Genomic DNA, 21,354 nt, shown 5'->3' on the forward strand with positions numbered 1-21,354 from the left:
ATACTTTACATCTCTTTATCAACTTTCAGTCAAATACTGAAAAAACCCAGGCATGTATTAACAAGTAGAAAAACTGAGATTCTTCCAGGGTGCCATTGTTCAGCTGTGAATCGAAATGGAGCCATACAACTAATGATTTCAAAGAAAAGCCAATAAACTTAATTTATATTTTAAATTTGGAATACTCAATACCAAAATGATTGCTCAAAATTTAGGATGTTCAATACTAAAAGAGATGATCACCAGCCTATGTAATTAATTTTCTTAACATACTTTTGCTTTGAAATTTTAGTTAGTTTATCAATGTTTTTGGGGGGTATGCAGAAAATTTGAGTGTTGAGATGAAGACAGTTTAATGGAAAAGGTCAAAGCCATGCAGCCAAGCAAAGCAAAACAAGAAACAAATTCATTACTTCCCATGTGCAGGCAGGTGTTCAGCTATCTCCAGGAGAGCAAGGCCCCATCATGTATAACAGTTACTTGGGAAGACAAAAGCCATCACTTTGAACTTCTCCCCTTCTTCCTTTTTCAACCCGTTTTATATACTAAGCATGATGCCATATGGTGTAGGATACTCCTTGGATCAGTTGGGGTCAGCTATCCCAGCTGCGTCTCCTCCCAACCTCCCATGCAACCTCAGCCTCCTCATCAGTGTGGCAGTATGTGAAGCAGAAAAGGCCTTGGCTCTATGTAAGCCCTGTTCAGCAATAACAAAAACACCCCTATATTATAAACGGGCTTCTCAGCACAAATGCAAAACACAGCCCCATACCAGCCACTGTGAAGAAAATTAACCAGCCAAGACCAGCAGAACTACCCTAGCAAATATTTCTTTGCTCTTTTTTATAATTGGGTTTTTTGCTATATTCTTTTTCTGTGAACCACTGAATCAACTATTTTTTGTATGGAATGTTTGTACTTTTGCTATAAAATCCCTGTTATAGAAAACACGGAACAACAGCCAGCAAAGACTCTTGCTTTAGTGAATTACTTACATCAATGAATTTCTAACTCCCTTTTCAGGTACAAGATTTTCTTGGATTACAGTGGAACGTCAGAGGACAAACTTAGAGCTAGATTAGCAAAGTATTTTAGTTTCTCACTCTGTTTTAAACCATTTTGTTAAATCTAAGCACTAATCTTCTCTGGCTTCTAATTCTCACTACAGGCTTATGGCCCCATGCACAAAACATATAAGCTACCAAAAGATTATTATAATAGTTATCTAATCTAGCATTCAAACTCGCTCATCTTGTAATCATAATTTATTTCTCCTTTAAAAAGTGCAGAAAAAAATCATTTTTAAGAATTTGTTTTTAGGGACTTGTTTGCTTTGGTGCGCTGGATTGAAGAACACTATTGTAGGAATCTTAACTTTGACTAATATCTTATTCTTTATCTATTTACTTTGTACTAAAATGTGTGGATGTATTTTTGAGTTAAAACTCCAATATTTATCTCTTTTGTTTGCTCATGAATATTGAACTACAGGAAGCTCTAGTTAATTTTCAGTCATTGAAAAAGAGTCCTTATTTCCCAGGTCCTTCACCCACTTCCTGTGTGAATGTATAAGAGAAATTTTCAAACCTTTCTGGAATATGTCCTCTAGGCAAGCAACATATAAGGATTATACACAGTCTCTTCTTTTTTCCTCACATATTCAACTAGTCTAAATTTAACTAGTCTAAAAAGATAAAATAAAACTTGTGTTCTATTAGGTAATCATCCTATTAGTTTGCTCTTTGAGCCTCAAAAAGTTGTGATCCAAATTTTTGGCATGTGACAGATTTAACTGAGGTTGAATTGAGTATTTTGCAGTCATTTGCAGACTATTGTTGTTCTTAAAATTTCAACTTCAGAAACTAAATCAGCAAAGTAGATGCCTTTGGGAAAAACACGTTGCTTTGTTTCATGCCAACAAAGAAGAAATAGAACTGCATGCAGAGACACGGTGGCTAAAGTTCCCTCTAAGTGATGTGTCATTCTCAAAATGTCTTAATGTCAAGTTAGAGCATGAAAATTATTTTTGATGGAGAACTAAATTAAAATGGATAAATTACATGTTCTTAATTTAATCTTTAAAATATGGAAATTATTTTGAAATATTTAATATCTGCTTTAAGGACTGCACAGTTAAATATTTTTCTTCCTTCTGTATAGTTTACAGAATAAGATGGATTTTTAATGAATGTACTATTGTTCATTTATGGGACTATGAACCTGATAGCCGTAATTATGTTATTTATTATTAAGTAATATTATCAGCCATATATTTACTGTGGGTTTAGCCAAACATATTCTCATTCATATTTATGTGCAGAAATGCATATTGCAGATAAAACCAGGCTAGAAACATTTCATTTCCTTCTACTTATTTATATATATATATATATACATATATATAATACATAAATTCGAAACATTAAAAACTTTAACAAAAACCTTATAATGCCAGCATGTTATATCTATATGTATCTAATATCCATATCTAATATCTATATCTAATATGTATATCTAATATTTATCTATCTATCTATCTAAAATATACATTACATGCAGGTACTGCAAGTTTATTGAACATTTTGTCACGTATATTTGCCATCTAGTTTATGGCAAAGTGTATCACTCTATGAGGAAGAAGACTAAAAAGCATCTTAATGCTTTGTTGTTTTATTGTTTAAATATTTAGTACATTAAAATTTTAAAAAAACAACAGCATAAAACCAGACAGCAACAGATGAGTGAAAAGCACAGTCATGCTGTATTTATAAGATCTGTGCACAATTCAGCATGCAAATCTTAAACTTTAATTAATTTGCCATGCAAATTTGAGCAGCATAGTTAAGGAAATTCTGGTATGCATAAAATGTTTTCTAGTTCTTGTGTCTTCCAAAATATTCAGTTCCAAATGAATTACTTATAATGAAACAATCTGAATCTCTGAAAGAGAGGAAAATGGACTTTTTTTTTTCTTGAGCATCTCAGTATATGTCAGAGACAAACTTTTATTATTTGAAAAACATACACCTTTTCACTTAAGTATTTTCTTTGTTTAAAAATGCACTTACATTTATACCTTTCCAAACCTTTAGTGCAAGAAAAATAGCAGCAAGATATTTATTTTTGAGTTACTTCACGAAAAAAAGAATCTTGCTTCATGCATACTACTGCAATAGGAATTCATACTTGCAATATTCTTGAATAAATTTGTACTTATTTTTGTATTTTACTAACTAATAAGAGAGTCTGTAGATGAAAAATAAACTCACTCTCAAGGACTAATGTAGGAATAAATAAATTATTGTCGAAAATGAATGTTATGGCTTTGGATTAATTAACTTCTTATTTTAATACTTATCCCTATTTCTAATTTTAAGGGTAGTTCAAAAATGAACTATTTATTTATTGAAAAACAGGATTCTGTATGACTTCTTTTACTTCCTCCCCTTTTTTTCCCTCCTCTTCTTAAGCTCTGTGTGGTGGATATATTCATGGGAAGAGTGGAACTGTTCTTTCCCCAGGTTTTCCTGATTTTTACCCAAACTCTTTAAACTGCACTTGGACTATTGAAGTGTCTCATGGCAAGGGTAAGCATCTAATATGAAGTACATATGCATATTAAATGTCTATATATTAAGAAATGCAGGCACACATAGACAAAAAAATGTCTGAGTTAAACCTGCATTTTTGCCATTCCTTTGAGGATGAAATTTAATTTCTCAAAATAAATATCTTCAAATATGGTATTTCCAGATTGTATTTATTTTTCAAAAGCAACATTCTTATAACAGTTACTAGAGGAAATAGGTTTTTGTCTCAGAAAAATGGAAAAGAATAGAAGAAATAAAATATGTGAAAATAATAGCTGTTTGTTAAATATCACTAAATTTTTTCAGTCAAAGATGTTAGGACCTTGTTCATAGCTCTTCACCATTGCTAAGCATGAAGAAACAGATTTGATCTGTGTATTCAGACTTAAATTATTAGGGCCAAAAATTAGATATCTTTATATGTACAGTAGAGTAATATTTGAATGCATAGCTAATCTTGTCAGCTTATCCATTAAGGAAATGTGTACAATAACCTAAGGAAAAAAGCCCAGAAACTACTAAAAATGTCTTACATACCATTAAATCAAAATATAATAAAAAATTACTGAGAAGTGTATTGGAAGTTTCTACTGTTTAAAATCTTCTTACAGACTGGATTTTTTGTTTAGAACTCATATGACATTTTAAATCTGAAATATATATGAGAAGACATTCTAAGAAGAATGTTGTTCCCCACAATAATTGTATTGTATTTATCGTATTTTAAAATTTATTGTATTTGAAATCTCTTCTATTTGAAAACCAAACTGTAAGTCAAAATTTAACTAATTGCTGAGCTGGAGGTTGGCAAATGAAAGAACAGTAGTGACTTCAGTAAAGGACCAGTCCTAGAAAATATGAAACTGTATATATGTAAGACTGTACATAAAACTTGTATACAGTTTGTCATTGTTTATGGGCACTTCCCTGAAGTTTAGAATCAAAAAAGAGATTCGTGTGGGAGAAAATGCAAAAATAAAACATAAATACAAAATTTTAGCCAAGTATTAAAGTATGTCTCCTAGTTTAATTTTGAGGTCATGGCAGAGATTATTAATAAAAGAGAGATGCAGGACCTTGAATAAAACCATAGTCTAATAAGAAATGAAAAAAACCTAAACAATACAAATTTGGATTTTCATACTGCTGTATACAATTTACACTGAATGCCATCAATTCTGTTGTGGGAACTATTGATTTAAAGTGAGCTAAACAAGCATCCACTCTGCACATATTGATTGGCTGAGCACAAGTGCTTTCTGTAAGCTTTATTTTCAGAATTTCTAGTTTTGAATCCATGCAAAACTTTTTCTTAAGCAGTTTCCATATAATGTAAGAATTGCTTTCTGTGTCACCTATATATGAATAAAAAACTTCCTACTAAGTACTTTTTTTTCCTCCCCTTTCTGATATTTTTAAAGGTGTACAGCTGGTTTTTCATACTTTTCACCTTGAGAGCTCTCATGACTATTTGCTCATCACTGAAGATGGCAGCTTCACAGAACCAGTAGCCAGGTTAACTGGCTCAGTCTTACCCCCTACAATTAAAGCTGGTCTCTTTGGAAATTTTACTGCTCAGCTTCGATTTATATCTGATTTTTCAATTTCTTATGAAGGTTTCAACATAACATTTTCAGGTAATGAATTCCATTCTTCTAAGTATTCTGAAATTTTTCCAGAGAATTGTTTTATGTGTAGATAACAAAAACACGATGAACCACCAGTAAAAAAAAAAGTTAATCAAAACTGTATAGTGTCTATCATAGAAAACTGGCTAAGGTTTATGGAAGTGGCCAAGAGATTGAGAAGGATGTAGGTGAAGTGACTGTTTAAGAAGAAAAAATTACAGAGATAGAAGGTACCGCTTCACAAGAAAGTTACTAACTGATACTGTCTTACTAAAGGAAGTATAGAAACTTTAAAAAAGCAGTGGTGAGCCAACTCAGATTCACAAAGGAGTCTAAATTGAAGACTGATTTTGGAATAGCAAATGTTTATAAAGATAAAATGAAATAAAATATTTATTATATGTTGATGTATTTTTACAAATTACCTCTTTAAAATACTTGAAACATTTATTTACTGCTTCTTAATTACAGTCTTCTAAAACTAGATGACATCTAAAATACATTTCTTGATAATTTTCTTTACCTATCTCTATTACTGGAAAGTAGAATATTTACAGATTTGCATATGAATGAATCAGGTGCTTGTTGAGATGCACATGCACATAGGTATTCTGTGGAAGAAGTAAAAAAGGAACTCATATCCAATTCCTTAAAAACCAATAAGTATTGTTGAAATCTGGCAATGTTTACAGATGAAAACTATGTATGAATAATATATCTTATTTAACTTGCTTATTTAAAAAAAGGAAAAAAACTCTACCTCACTGATTAAAACAATGATGTTGGATTTACTCCTGTCAAATGCTGAAATACATTCAGTCTGGATACCTTGGACTTACCAAACCAGAGGTCAGCAGTTTTACAAGTTTGAAATGTAAATACAAGTGCTAAATTTTATCTCTGATAGTTTGTTTATCAGTAACTCAAAATAGTAGATCACTAGGCAACTTGTAGAAAAACATACAAAATATTGTGGATGCAAGGAGGAAAATTGTACAGTAACAAAAAATGCAGATCGCAGAACTTTTCAAACACAGTCAAAGGTTTATGCCCTACCTACAACTGTTACATGCATAGATAGCCAACATATGCTATCATTTATATTAAAGATATATTTTGGTAAATATTATCAGGTACATTAATTTTGTGAAACAAATAAGTGAGTCTTCTTTCTTATTTTCACACAATCAGAATGTACTTCTTTGTAGTAAGAAGTGTTTAGTGAGAAGACTTTAATGTGTTTTGAATGTCATCTAACACAGAAAAATTCTCCCGTGCCTAAGGGTGTGCCACAGGATATCTCCATGTCTACCTTAGCCTCTATAGTACTGAACAAAGGTAGTAGATCATGTGTTTCCAAAATTTATAACTTTTGCCAGCAGAAACTGGTGTGGTTTATAGATTCCTTCTAATATTCAGGACTTTCCTGCAAGGTACTTACTAAAGGGAGGGATTTCCTTATTTAGTTATATTTAGTTATATTTGACTTAATATTCAGTAAGTCAGCTGTTCAAACACTCCCTCAGAGGTTAGTTTTTTCTCCTGGCTAAATGGAGTCTCTTCCTCCAAGTAAGTGGATTTGACCCTACCTTCCACTGAAGTCCAAGGTAAATGTTTTAGAAAATGGCTTTTCTTATGTGTTATCAGAAGTGATCTCTTTTGGATCATATTCTGAAGAATATAAAATCAGACTTATTGGGTTACATGTTAAGTTGATCTCTTTCAACATCTTGTCTCAAACAATGGTTGGTAGTGGATATCTAGGGAAGAAAAGGAAATTACAAACCAGGAAAACATAGAGTGATACTTCCCCAACATACCCTGTGGGGATGAGGAAATGTGGCTCAGATATTTTCTGAGTTTGATTTGGTCCCTCTGCAATAGCCCTGACTTTTTCCCATTAATTTATTCTGACTACTCCTGAATTATTCCTGATGTGTAGTTATAAAAGCACACTTTTTGAAAATATGGTCATATGTCTTTCATTCACCTAACCACGTGTTTGATATTTTATTACATTTTCTTCGTTGCATAATGGTGTTGGGCTTTTTTTAATTGTAAGTCTCACTTCTAAAACTGTTTGGGATTTCAGATGAAATGAAACAAGAATTATATACAAAAAGAGTAATTAAACAAAATTATAGTAAACCGCTCACAGTCCAAGCTGATTACAGCCCTTGAAATTAAGAAAATAGATGTAGTGTGGATGGGATACAATAGATGCATAATTACCGTATATATAGTCAGAATAGACTTATAGAAATAGTAGTGGGTTTTAGTAGAGAATGCAACTCTGAAACATGTTTTCCAAGTGTTCCAGACAAAAACAGTGCAACTAATATGGTAAGTTTGGTTTTCTCATATGGACAACTTGTCCAAATTATTTATACGTTATGTTTTATTGTCTGCAGAATATGATCTGGAGCCATGTGATGATCCTGGTGTTCCTGCCTTCAGTAGGCGAATTGGTTTTCATTTTGGTGTTGGAGATTCCTTGATATTTTCTTGTTTCCCTGGATATCGCCTGGAAGGTGCTAATAAACTTACCTGCCTGGGAGGTGGTCGGCGTGTATGGAGTGCACCTCTGCCAAGGTGTGTGGGTAGGTGGTCACATGCTTTCATTTCATTCATCAAATCGTTAATAGCACATGGCATGTGTCAGAATACCAGGCAGGGAACAAAGAGCTTGGGCTGAAAGAATTGATCCCCGAGCTGTAAAAACTTTAAAGTCAGTGCAAAGTATAAGTAATGCATGTGTCTTTTACTTAGAAAACTTAGAGAAAATAAGAAGGAATAATTATAATTGTGCTAGAAAATAAGATCAAAATGTCATGTGACATAAAATATAAAACTAATCATTAAACTGTATGACAGTTAAGTTATAAATTTCATACTTTGTCTTTCAGGGTAGAGAAACAATGTTTAGAATTTTTAGGTGAAAATACCCTGCCTTAGAGCCTGCCAGCTGGTTTTAAAGGTTTTTTTTTTTCATATTGAGTTTTTATTCTTGTAACTCTAAACTTTTAGAATTTTTACAGTTTATAAATTGCATTACAGCATTGTAAACTGTATTTTTTTTAAATTAATGTGCTGTCCATAAAAATTGGTAACTATAAGATCAAACTTTTGATCTTTTTACTGTTCTTTTTTGGGAAGAGCTCTGGGACTATAGTTTATAAAATTTGTACAGTTGCTATATTTGATTTATGAAATGGTTTTATCACTACCATGTCAACTGAATCTCATCAGCTACTATTGACATAATGTTTCTGAAGTGTCAAATAGTTCCATACACGTCTAAATGGATTTCTTAAGAGGGCTCTTGTTTTAAATAAGATTTTATTTCATGAAGGGAGAAACTCAGCTTCAGCTTTTTTCTTTTGTTTGTTTTAAAGGGACAGATTTTTATATCTGAAAATGTCATCTACATTGTATATACATGTAAGATACATGAAACAAAGTAAATTATCTCAAATTTTGTTTTTAAAAACTGGGGTTATTCAAGATGTGATGAAAGGAAGTTACAGTTGAGAGAGAAATCAAAATCATATGGAATTTGCCAGTCGTTTGGAAATTCTAGATTTAAGTCTTAGGCTATATTCAGGGCTATATCAGCCCTGGGATATTTGCCTGGTTTGTGTTGTCTGGGCTTTTTTTTTGGTGTTTCTCTCCTTCTGGGGATCTTCTCTATGTTCCATTTAGTTTAGTATAAATATCATAAAATTGTATTCTTCTGCAGAAATGCTGTTATCTTGTGCTGAAGAGTCATTTTATATGATGGTCATGTATGTTTTATTTTGTAAATGTTTTTATCTTTTAGAAAGCCTTTCCCACATTATCTACAGTAATAAATGATTCATTCCTGGTGTCTTGAAAATGCTCACTTAGTTATCCTCATTATGTGAATGACACACTGGAAAGTTGCAAAGATTACCAAAGTATCAATAATGAAGTACCAACCATTGAAATAGCCATGAATTTTTAGGACTAATGTAACCACTTACTGTACCAGACACAGAAATGCCTATATATTTTCCCATGCATAATTTAGTGATACATACCTAATCATGCATATATGTGATAAGTCTGTAATTCATATAAATGGAATTTATTTTGGAATTTATTTTTTCTTATTATGTTCAGTTTTGAATAAATTTATTGACTGGCCCTGAGACTTCTGTCACTAAATCCATGTAAAAGACCCCTCTTTCTAAATGATTAGTAAAACCTTTTCTAAAATATGCATAGATGACTGGCTCTTCTCTAAAACAAGATAATCTAAACAACTCTTTTAAGTCAACCTATGAAGAAAATTTTGTCTCTGATTGTGTAGCAAACTAAAGATACCCATAATGCAACTAAAACAAATACAAGGAAAGAAATTTTGCTAAGCAGCTAAGTGAAACTGAGGCGAAAAGAGACACTCAATACCATTCAAGTTGCTTAAATAAGTGATTTTTTTCCTTAACACTAAGAAGGTTTTACAGAGGTCTCTTTTCTTGTTGCCATGGCACCTAAGACATTAAGGGTGAAGATATCCTCTTACCCTGAAAAGGAGTTCACACAAAGACTACTTCTTTCACAGAAGAGTGAAAAAAAACTACTTGTCCTGAAATCTGCTGGCTTTGGAGTGTACATTCAAAAGTTAAATCTAGTCTCAACTCAATGTCACAAATACATAAGCACATTACTGGGTTCAATAGCCTCTTGATTATTTCTTCCTCATTATCATTTCTACACTGACCAAATTCATATACATAATGTATACACGCCAACCTTTATATATCAACAAGGATTTTTCAATCCTTCTATGACACATGGTAAGATATTCTTTCATGATTCTTTTAATCAGATTCAGGATGAAAGCTCTTTAAATTTAATTGCATTTAATTTGTAAACTACACAAACACATGCTGATTTGTATCAGAGAAGTTGTATTCAGTTTCATCTGCTGATGAAAACACAACAAATCAACAGGGTTTCCAAAGGTATTGCCCTTCTCTATCCAAGTAAATAATTTCAAGTCCTTTCTCTAGTGTTATCTCCAACATGCTTTGCAGTTTTCCTGGTTAGAGAACTATTTGTGCCTTTTCACCATTTCTTCTTCTTTGAAGAGCTATTTTGCAGGCACAGGAAAAGCAGAGCTTGGGACACCTGGTTATCCTAATATCGTGATGCTGGCATTGTTGTTTTAAGACTTTGAGTCCCATATGAACAACATTATCATAACTTTCAGTGACCTATCTCCATGCTGTGAAGGTAGATGGTCTTTCCCTGGACTTCAAAGATCTTTATCTGATTACCTGGAAGGTCTTTATCTGATTGCCTCTTCTGCAGTAAGGACACTCCTTGTCACAACAAAAAGACACCACCAAGTCTACTTGCAAAATCAGATTCATATTCATAAACAGGTGGCCTTGTAAATCTTATTTCCCTGTGTCAGTGCTTCACTCTCTTGTCTCTTCAATTAGAAAATTTTGTGTATCTCAGCTATGTACTTCAAGTTGTTATGCAGTATTATTCCATCTCATCCCAGAATTTTGAAGACTCTACCTAGTTTCCCTTTGACTAGCCACTCCACTGCTAAATGTGTCCTCTGATCAGATCTCTCCCTTGACTAGAAAGCAATTTGTGCCTACAGCCACTTGCTTGCTGCTATTTGATGAAAAATGCAGAGAAGATCCAGGCCCTTAAGACTGACTCCCTTTGCACTGTTTAAAGAATAGATATGATCATTACTCAGTGGTGTCAAATTTCCCCCATCACAGAAGATTAAACTGTTTCTTTCTTTTCTTCCTTAAACCTTTGCTTCTCCTATGGGAGCAAATCCCTTTACCTGTCTGCTGAATTCTCTTTTTGCATTGACATGATGTGGCTTCTGAGGAAGATCCCTTCCCTCCACCACTTTATATGAACTGTAGAAACACTGGGACTGCCAATCTCCTCACAGAGAATTTCTTGTTCCTGAATTGTTTAAAAGAATGGTAGCAGGGTCATCCATAAAGAAATTTCATTTCCTGTAGGACCTTCCTCAAAGCACTCAAGTAACAATGATTTTTCTGACAAATGTGTCAGTAGTTGGTAACTGCAGATTACATTGAAGAGACACTTCAATCTCTTTTCACACAAGAGTACTGTTTCCCGGCTTCATAGACACAATAGTTGCATTTGGGAGAACTATCCCATGGTTTTTACTGAGCTAGTGACTCGATCAGCACATATGCTACATTAAGGCTTTTCTGCAGTTACCCACTGTATAAGCACATAGACAATCTTCTGTGAAAAAAAAACCCCTGTATGTCTACCTCTATGCAGCTATTCTTTGAGCTGTGTTGTCTAAATGTACATTCACAGTGTTCCCTTTCACCCCTCCACTCAAAATTTACTGCAACTGAGAGGAATGCGACATTAAGGGGAACTCCACTACTTAGCTATTTTGTGTGATGCAGAGAATTAATTGAGGTTTGAACTCATGTTTACAGATAGTGTTAAGGGAAAAATATCTTCCTAGCAATCCTGACACAGGGCTACCTGGAAAATAAATATGCATATTGTCTTGAAAAGGAAATGTCAATAACCCATGTCTTGAGATTTGAGGCTACTGATTTAAGCATCTGGCTTTTTACTGTTCTGAAACAGCTTGTCATCTATAAGGTTGCTTTATAGCAATATTATCATCTGGTATGTTAGTGTAATTGTCATGTTTCTCTATTTGTGTAGGTTTAATTTTTCAGATCTACTTCTGAATAATTTAATTATTATTTAAAATCACTAGTTTTGGGGGGGGGGGGGGAGGGGGTAAAAGCCAAGCTGCTAGAGTACAGAAAAGCTTCTCCTCTTTATCTTTTGTCTAGTTGAGATTTGTAAACAGAAAACAGATTCTGTGCCCTTCATTTGTTTACATCTTATCCATTGTTATTATTCATTGTGCTGTTATTATTGCTGCAATTATTATTCCAGTATTTTCCAGAAGAAAAAAAAAATCAAACCCATGATTCATGGTTGTGATGGGTTACTGACACTAATTCCACATGTATGATTTATTCCCATTATGTAGCTTGCTTTTACATAGTTGCAATATACATATATGTATATATACATGTATATATATATATACACATAGTGTATATATAACTTTATATTTATTTCATCGCTGTGAAGACAAAATTGTTGAAGAGTGTGGATGCACATTCTTCTCACTTTTTTCTTCCAGCAATGTATTTTTTTCTCTACCTATAATTAAAGAGTTCTATTACAGTTTCATTTACATTTCACAGTTGACTACATTTTCCTGAGGACAAAACCCAGCTTTTAGTGAGTTGGTTCCCCTAGAGTACAGATCCAAGCATAAAGCTGCTAGGCAGTCACGCACTTCTGCATATCCACAAAGCTGTGTGAATCTCAGAAGCTTGGTGAATGCTGGAGTTCAGAAATTAGGTGGAACAACTTAGTTTGTTGAAGTATCTGATTCTGAGGCTACTGTCCTCCTAAAGGAGAACATCACAATCATGTTTCTGCTGCTTATTGTCATCACTAGCCTTTTAAATAGGATCCACACACCATTTCTGGGAAATCTGTTACTGAGACAGATTTCCTAAAACTTATCTAGCAAACTATGCTTTTAATCATACTTTTCTTACTTTCCAGTTTTCTATAAGTCAAACTAGTCAGGAGCTTTCTAACATTCTGTATTGGAGTTATGTTACTGTTAGAAAAGGAATTGAAGGACTCACAGGTTAAGAGAAGCATTCCTAAATTAAAAAAAAAAACAAAAAAAAACCAAAGCCAAACAGTGAACCAGAAGACCATGAAAGCAAAAGGAAAAAAATTGATAGTTCATTAGAGGTCATAAGAAATGACAAAAAGCTTCCATTTGCAAGGGTAGGAGAGACTTCTCTTTCCTTCAGAAAGAATATAGGGGAATTGTTTCAACTTGCACTAAATTGTTTTGAGTCTGAGGGAGAGAGAAAGAGAAAAAGAATGGAAGAGACAAAGAGAGAAAGAAAGAAAGAAAGAAAGAGAGAAAGGGAAAGAAAGAAAAAGAAAGAAAGAACATTCTTGCGCCTATTGTGTTCTGACAAGATCTATAAAATTACGAGGTTGTTGTCATATTAAAACACATCTAAATTCCTTGTTACATAGCTTAAAATAGCATGTAATAAGCAAAATTTGTTCTGTAAATATCTGCTGCTTACATGGTTCCAATTTAGATTCTTCACTTCCTAGTCTACCAAGCTATGGAAGTCTGCCAAACTACAGCATCCAAAAGACAAGATCCTTAACTCTTCTTTTTAAAGAAAAAAAATCTATATGGTTATCTGTGTCTTCTCAGACTTGATGAGGAGTAGGATATATGCAAAAGAAGAAATAGGACACAAAACAGGATACCCAGTAAGTATGCACATGTCCAGAGATAGGTGGCCAACAAGTAGGGGCTGAGGGAGTGCAGGGAGTTTAGATTGCAGTGATAAATGCATGCATCTGATATGTGCTTAAATAATCTCCTAAGCACTTTTTGAAATGTAACTTTATGATTTAAGTGATCATCTAAAAAGGTAAGGAATGAGTCTTATAATTTTGGTATTCCTTTATGGTGCACTGTGAAATACTGACGAAATTCTGAAGAGAGTAGAAATTTCAGCTTTTGCTTCCTATTTGTCAAAGATGTTCTGTTCACTGATTGTTGAACACAGTGGGTAAAAACCTGAGTGGAGACCCCTTTACAGTGAAATGCAAAGTACAGGGCCCAGATGTAGGTACCTTCTCTTTACAAAAGACTCTAATTTCACAAGGAGGAAACAATCCCCACTGGACTCACCCTGGGTGCTAATTCTTTTTGAATCAGTCATTAACCCAGAGAGGGTTAATATCTTGCTCCTATTAAACTTCTCTGAGGGTCAGCTTGACTTTCTCCCAGAGAAAACCTTCCAACAGATCCAGTTTACACCAGAAAAACTTTCAACAAGTCTGATGTGCCCAAGAGGGGAAAAATTATCATGATGATTTCATAATGAGAGGACAGTCCCATTTGACTCGCTCTTGATAGTAATACCCTTCAGTAACCCACTGAGGGTCAATGTCCTTCTTCCCACTACCTTCTTGAGGATTGGCTTGATTTTCTCCCAGGGAAAACCTTTTAACAGGTCCAAGTCACACCAGAAAACCATACAACAGCTTTGGACTACAATGATCACTTCACCACATCCAAGGGATCCAGTCCAATGTTACAATTATGCAATGCTCTGGCCTGCCCGGAGGTTTAGGGGAAGGTAGTTTAATTTTCTCTGGGCAGTGCGTGGGAGAAACAGGAATTCTGGGGAGATTCAATAACGTACTGGTCATTAACCCAAAGAGGGTTAATGTCTTTCTTCCCATTAACCCTCTCTGAGGGTCAGCTTCACTTTCTCACAGAGAAAATCTTACACAGCAGGTTAAGTCTGGCTTACACCAGAAAACCTTTCAACAAATCTGATGTGCCCAGGTCCTACCGAGAGGAGAAAAATTATCATTAACTTTTAGCAGTGGGGAACAGTTGAGATCAGGCATATATCCCAGGTTGCCATGATCTCCTGCTGGAGATTTTGGCATAGACCAAAAATCAGTTCTCCTTTGTTCAATACTCTGGCTGTTATGCCTGTAGAAAAACCTCCTCATTGCTTCTCACAGGGTAATCTTGTCCCTGACACCAATTTTATGTTACCACCCGCCCCTGAAAGTAGGGTAGCTGAGGTTCTTGTTAATAGATCCATTGGGGCAGATCAGAGTGAAATGACACTGAATGACATGTTTATAAATATGCATGTGTGGCAGGTTTATTTTAGAACAATTTGGCTGCAATAGAAAGGAGATATATGGCCATTTTGGTTATAATCTATGGAAATATAAAAACATCATTTAAGAAAATATATAAGGAAAAGGAAGAAAAAGAAAGAATAAGAGTGGATAGCGAAGAGAAAAGTTATCACTACTTGTGGATCCAGTGGCGATACTTGATTGTTGCAATTTAGACACCTGTTGGTTGAAGTGATGGTTGCAGACTTAATCTGTCAGGGCCAGGGGAAGCCTCCACAACATAAGTTCAATGGGTTAATATATGTTCAGGTTCAGGTGGGAATGTCCAGATACCTCTCCTGAACAGGGGAATTCTACACTTTCTTATGCAACACTGTGTACCATGCATAGTCCTCTGGTGGAAGTTCCTAGAAATGGAAGTCTGGGGGCACTTCAGGGGTCTTTGATGGTTTCTGATATTTATGACACCTTCTAAGACATGACTGCTGTTTCTCACTTCAGCATAAGCATAGTTGAGCCAGTTCTACCTTAACAAAAGAGATGAATACCCCAGGTGAACGTCCCAATACCTCCACCTCGGGTGAAGTTTTATACCTGAGCCAGTTGTGTAAGGGGGGACATCATCATGGCTTCCTTTGGGAAGGACTCTACCTACATTTGGGACAAGTGCGTTGGTGGCTAAAAAGGCCAATGGGAGATAGACAAGTCCAGTTGCAAAAGGCACAGCAGAAAGACTCCTTAGGTGATATCGACAAGACATGGTTCTTTCTATGTTGTCTTTTCTCCTCGAGAGTGATCCTGCGTGTGCAGCAGTGTTATAGCTAACATGTTTCCAGACCTCCCGATTGGAGGCCAGAGTAGACCAATGATGATGATCAATATGGCTAAGGCCGAGATATTGTTTCAGGGAGTCCTTGTATCTCCTCTTCGGGGCTCTTCTCTTGCGGCAGCCGGTGGCAAGTTCACCATAGAGCACAGTCTTAGGGAGGCGGTGGTCCTTCATCCTTGAGACGTGTCCTGCCCATCGCAGCTGTGTTCTCAGCAACATGGCCTCAATACTCATAAGTGCTGCCTGTTCTAGAAGAGACGTATTAGTCACATAATCTGACCAGTACAATCCTAAACCAGATGTTTAGGATTGTACGGAGGCAGCATTGATGGAAGTGTTCTAAGAGTCGCAGGTGGTGGTGGTAAATGACCCATGATTGGACCCATATAAAAGAGTAGACAGTACAACGGCTCTGTAAACACTGATCTTGGTACTTTTCTTCAGGTGTTTATTTTGTCAAACTCTTTTATGGAGTTTTCCGAAAGGTCTATATGCCACTGCTAACCTGTTGTCAATCTCTTCATGAGTCTTACTATCTGAGGAGATGATGCTTCCCAGGTAATTAAACTGCTGGACTGATTTGAGCTCTGATTGGCCAATGGTGATATGGGGATGATGGAAGACTTCCTGAGGTGCAGGTTGATAGAAAATTTCTGCCTTCTTCAAGCTGACTTCCAGCCCAAAAAGCTCATCAGCCTCAGCAAAGCAGGATGTTAAATGCTGCAGAGCTACTTCTGTGTGGGTGAAGTGGTGGTGTCAGCATAAAGCAGTTCACAGACAAGATGGTTTAAGGTCTTAGTGTGGGTCTTCAGCCGCCTTAGGTTGAATAGGATTCCATCAGTACGGTATCTAATGTAGATATCATTTTCTTCATCGAGGTCTGCTGTGGCCCTTTGGAGCATCATGCTGAAAAAGATTGTGAATAGAGTTGGTGCAAGAACGCAGCCTTGTTTCACACCATTCTTTATTAGAAAGGGCTCAGAAAGTGCATTGCCATATCTGACTTGGCCGTGCTGATCCTCGTGGAGTGAGATGATCATTTTAAGGAACTTGGGGGGACAACCTAAACGTTCCAAAATCTGCCATAGACCTTTTCTGCTCACAGTATCGAAAGCTTTGGTGAAATCAGCAAAGGTTACATAGAGACCTTTGTTCTGTTCCCTACACTTCTCTTGCAGTTGTCTGAGAACAAATACCATGTCCGTGGTACTCCTATTGGCTCTGAAACCACATTGGCTTTCAGGTAGAAGTTCTTCTGCAATAGCGGGTACTAGTCTGTTCAAAAGTATTCTTGCCAGGATTTTAGAAGCAATGGAGAGCAGAGTAATACCTCGGTAATTTGAACAGTCTGATTTATCTCCTTTCTTCTTATACAAGGTGATGATGACTGCGTCACAAAAGTCTGAAGATCTGATGGTAGTTTGCCTAGTTCCCAACAGTGCACCACGAATTTGTGAAATTTAGCATGGAGTGCTTGGCCTCCCTGCTTCCAGACTTCAGGTGGAATTCCATCAACTCCAGCTGCCTTGCCAGTTTTCACCTACTGTATGGCCTTAAGAGTTTCTCTCATAGTAGAGGCAATATCCAATTCATTTTTCACCAGTTGTTGTGTAATGTACTGAATTACTGAGTCTTGAACTACATGGCTAGTACTGAAAAGAATCTGAAAGTGTTCAGACCATTGATTCAGAATGGAGATTTTATCTATTAGAAGCATTTGACCATCTGAACTGAGTAGAGAGCTTTGGACCTGGTGTGTAGGTCCATATATGCTGTTTTCAAAGCCTCATAGAACCCTCTGTAATCACTCTGTAATCATCTGCGGGAACCTTTTGGGCAAGGTGGCGCAGGTCGGTAAAATTTATCTTTTTTGGCAGGATCAGCTTGGAGAGTTGGGGCACATATACTAAAGAGGACAACATGTTGTTTGTTGTGTAGTGGAAGGCGTAAGGAGATAATGCGATCAGAATGACCTGTCGGCAAATTTTCAAGTTTGGAGACAATAGAGTTTTTAATCATGAAGCCAACTCCTGAAAGATGCCTTTCAGTTCTAGGTTTACATGACCAAAAGAGTGTATAACCAGCACCATGTTCTCTAAGGCTGTCTTCCTCATGGAGACGAACTTCACTGAGAGCAGCTATGTCGATGTTGAGTCATGACAGTTCGTGGGCAATTAGAGCAGAATGCCACTCAGGACATCCACTAACCTCAGTATCAAGCATGGTTCTGATGTTCCAGCATGAGAGTATCAATTTGGATACACCTTTGGAGGCAGGTGTATGCCTTTGTCTCTTAATCTTTGTTTGACCACATCAGAAGATGCCTGTTGGCCACGGTTAACCAACTGGGTGAAGGGTGGAGATGAGCTTTGGTTAAGCCACCTTTTCTAGGCCCCTCTCCGTGTGGAGCAAGAAGTGTTCTCCTTGAAAAAGGCTGCTTGGTCATTCAGGATGCTGCCGAACAAGACTGTCATCTCCAGGGTCAGTCTTAGGCAATCAATGTCCTGAACTGCCTGCATGCAGGGGTGGGTCTGCGGCTTCCAGTGCACCTTATCACCTGCCATTTCGACCCTTGCCTGTCGCTACAGGGCTTTACAAATGTGGATATATCCTTCAAGCCTGTGCAATGGATTTTTTTAGGTGAGATGCAGCATGTCCAGAACTGGACCCACCCTTTAATCCTAAGGTTCATCTGTCAGGGCCGAGCAAGCTTGGACGCTGACAGCAAAGTCCTCAGGACGTAGGTTTAATTAGAGTATCCTTCTCTTAGATGGATGGCTTTACAGGGCTAAGCGAGCTCCATCTAGCAGGGTTTGGAATTAGAGTTTTCCTTCTCCTAGGATAACTGCCAGAAGATTAGTGAGCCCATCCTGCCCGTGGACACATATTATCTGACCCTTCAGTTTTGATCTGTCTGGCATGAGAGACCCTGCCAGAGGCATACACCACTGCCAGCATAGCTTGCAACTTCATAAGGGCAATATTTTAATGTAAACTTCCATCAAATCCCATCAGCCCAAGGGAGGACACTGGCATGATAAAAAGCGTTATCCCACCTAGGAGGATCTGCTTCTTACTGGCCTTTTCCCTTATCTGTCTCAAACCCCGGCTTGTTGCTAAACAAAGGTTGATTTGTCCTGGTCATTCTCAGGTGGTGGTGGGTGTGCACCCCCTCTGCACCTGGGCTGTTGTTATGTAGATCACAAGTTTCTGCACCACAGCACAAAAACTGTCCTTCTCCTCATTGCTTGGGGAGTGCAAACCTGGCCTCAGCAAAGCAACCTGCTACTTTTGCAAATGGCTGATTGTTTGAGTCATTAACCCTTAACATTTCAGTCTCTCACAAAAGAGAAGAAAGGTCTGAAGTAGTTCTTCAACTCTCTCACGTGATTGTCTTGACAATTATGTTATTGGCTTCTGTCTGCTTGTCTGGATTTTCCTTTCTCACTCTCTCTTTAAGAAACTGTGTATAATTTTATTTATGATACATAAAGAAAATATTATTTGTGCACTATACAGTTTACAGTGTATATTCAGTTCACACTAGTCTTTCATGTTAAGCATTGCACTGAGTTTGAGCAGAACACATCAATAAAATAAACTTAATTTTGAGTGCTGGAGCTTTTTTGTTTGGTTTGGTTTTTAATCTGTATTATTTCCTGTCCCCGATAAGTAATTTCATCCTTATGGAGTGTTCCTAAGCAAGCTGTGGAAAACTTAAATGGTAAAGCAGAAAAGAAAGAGCTACTTAATATTTTTATTTCATATTTAAGTGATGTTGCTCCTTTATTAAATTTTACATGGCACTTGATTTTTAATGGTGCATTAATACAGTATTTGAGTAAAATCTTCACCAAGATATTGTTCACTGTTATTCACATTAATATCACATTAATTTGTCATATTCAGTTGTTATATTAAATACTATTTGAATAGTTGAAAGGGTGCTACAATAAAATGCCGACACTATTTAATAAGCTGTTTCTTTTTAATAGTTTAGTTAGTATTTATTGCAAAGTCATCAATTATAATTAATATACTCTGTCATGTTGTAGCACTGAGTTAATTTTCATTGAGATTGAATCATAAGTGGGAATATAATCATATTGTTAGCCTGAATAGCACCAGAGTTTTCTATGAGGCTCTTGAGATTTGGCATTCATTGTTTTCTTTAAATTCTCTGTAGCAGAAAATTTGAATTTGAGTTCACCTTTGAGAAGTCAAACTAGGTCCAAAAACTGCTATTCATTTTTATCTAGTGTTTAGGCAGAGAGAGAGCTGCTCATGAGCAAGAAATCTTATCAGTAGCTGAGTCTCTGAATTTTCCAATGGTAATAAGGATGAATTCAGGATCCACTGTATTTCAGAATGCTTTATTTAAATGGTGTCACATTTAAATTGTTAAATCTTCAGGTTATTTTCTATTTTGCACAATGTATTTAATAAAGTTATTTGATAAGTTTTTTATACTTTCTATTTCTTTATCTTATAACAATGCATTTTTATAAATACAATCAAAAGGTGGTGTTTTTTAACCCCTCCTTTTACTTTCAATGTTTGATTGAAAATTGAAGATTTGTCTGAGTGTTTGAGTCTTACTGTACCTAAATCTCTAAAATATGGTGCCATGTAGTAATTACAGGTTTGAATTGTCTCTATCTGATAACTGAAACTTCAATAGTCAGGAAACACTAAAAGATTTCAGCTGGTGCATACTGGGCACTCTGATTCTATTTTCAAAATGAAAAGGAGTGATTTGTATGAGAGTTCAATCACCTTTATCTGAGACCTGGTATGAAATATTAGTCACCTATAGTTAGAATAACAATTACCTCAAGTCACCCTTTTGCCTTCTTTCTATATGTTAAGGTTATGTATACTTAGTGTTGTTTCTTGCTAAGACAAATAATGTCAGCATGTTATGTCCATAGCTTATTATCAGATGATACTAGAAAGAGTAGTCAAAAATCTCAAAACAATTTAAATCCAAACAATGCTTTCACCTTAGTTTCTGCCAATAATCCCCTGAGGCTAATTAACATCATAGGATTTGTTTTGAGAACCTGAACAGTGCCTTATGTTTGTGGCATGTGGATTGAGAACAAATTAAGCAAACCACAGAAAAGACTTTCCCTGCTGCTTAGTCCTTCCTCTCCTATTCCATTATTCTTTGTATGTGAATGGTGCAAAAAATACAGAATAAGTTGTTTTCAGCAAGGCACTTCAGTATGGTTTTCAGTGAGATGTTCTAACCTCACCACCATCATATGGGTGTTGCTTAAAGAGTATTGTGGGAGGCTGACATAAACATACTTTGGTAGTGTGGTCGTACCTTTAATTGAAATCTATCTTAGAGAAGCAAACAATGAGAGAAAAAAGAGAAAGAGAGAGACAAAAAAAAAAAAAGGAAAAAAGGGAAAACCACTCCTTAGGCACCAGCTGGTGAGAGGATGGAAAGAATCCTCAGGCAAATAATTCTTACCAGTAAATGTAGTGGTGATGATGATGATAATAG

The 21,354-nt window shown here is 35.9% G+C and overlaps 1 protein-coding gene across 2 annotated transcripts in view; it reads left to right on the top strand.

The window, feature by feature from the left end:
* CSMD1 (CUB and Sushi multiple domains 1) overlaps nt 1-21,354 on the top strand; it is a 1,077,872-nt gene that overhangs the window by 832,072 nt on the left and 224,446 nt on the right. For both annotated transcript variants that reach the window (XM_064650377.1, XM_064650376.1), the window contains exons 19-21: nt 3,471-3,587; nt 5,012-5,227; nt 7,630-7,818. In XM_064650377.1, the coding sequence (XP_064506447.1) occupies nt 3,471-3,587; nt 5,012-5,227; nt 7,630-7,818 (522 nt within the window). The remainder of the gene's footprint in view (nt 1-3,470; nt 3,588-5,011; nt 5,228-7,629; nt 7,819-21,354) is intronic.

This window comes from Pseudopipra pipra, chromosome 3, assembly GCF_036250125.1.
Source record: "Pseudopipra pipra isolate bDixPip1 chromosome 3, bDixPip1.hap1, whole genome shotgun sequence".
Taxonomy (NCBI): Eukaryota; Metazoa; Chordata; class Aves; order Passeriformes; family Pipridae; genus Pseudopipra; species Pseudopipra pipra.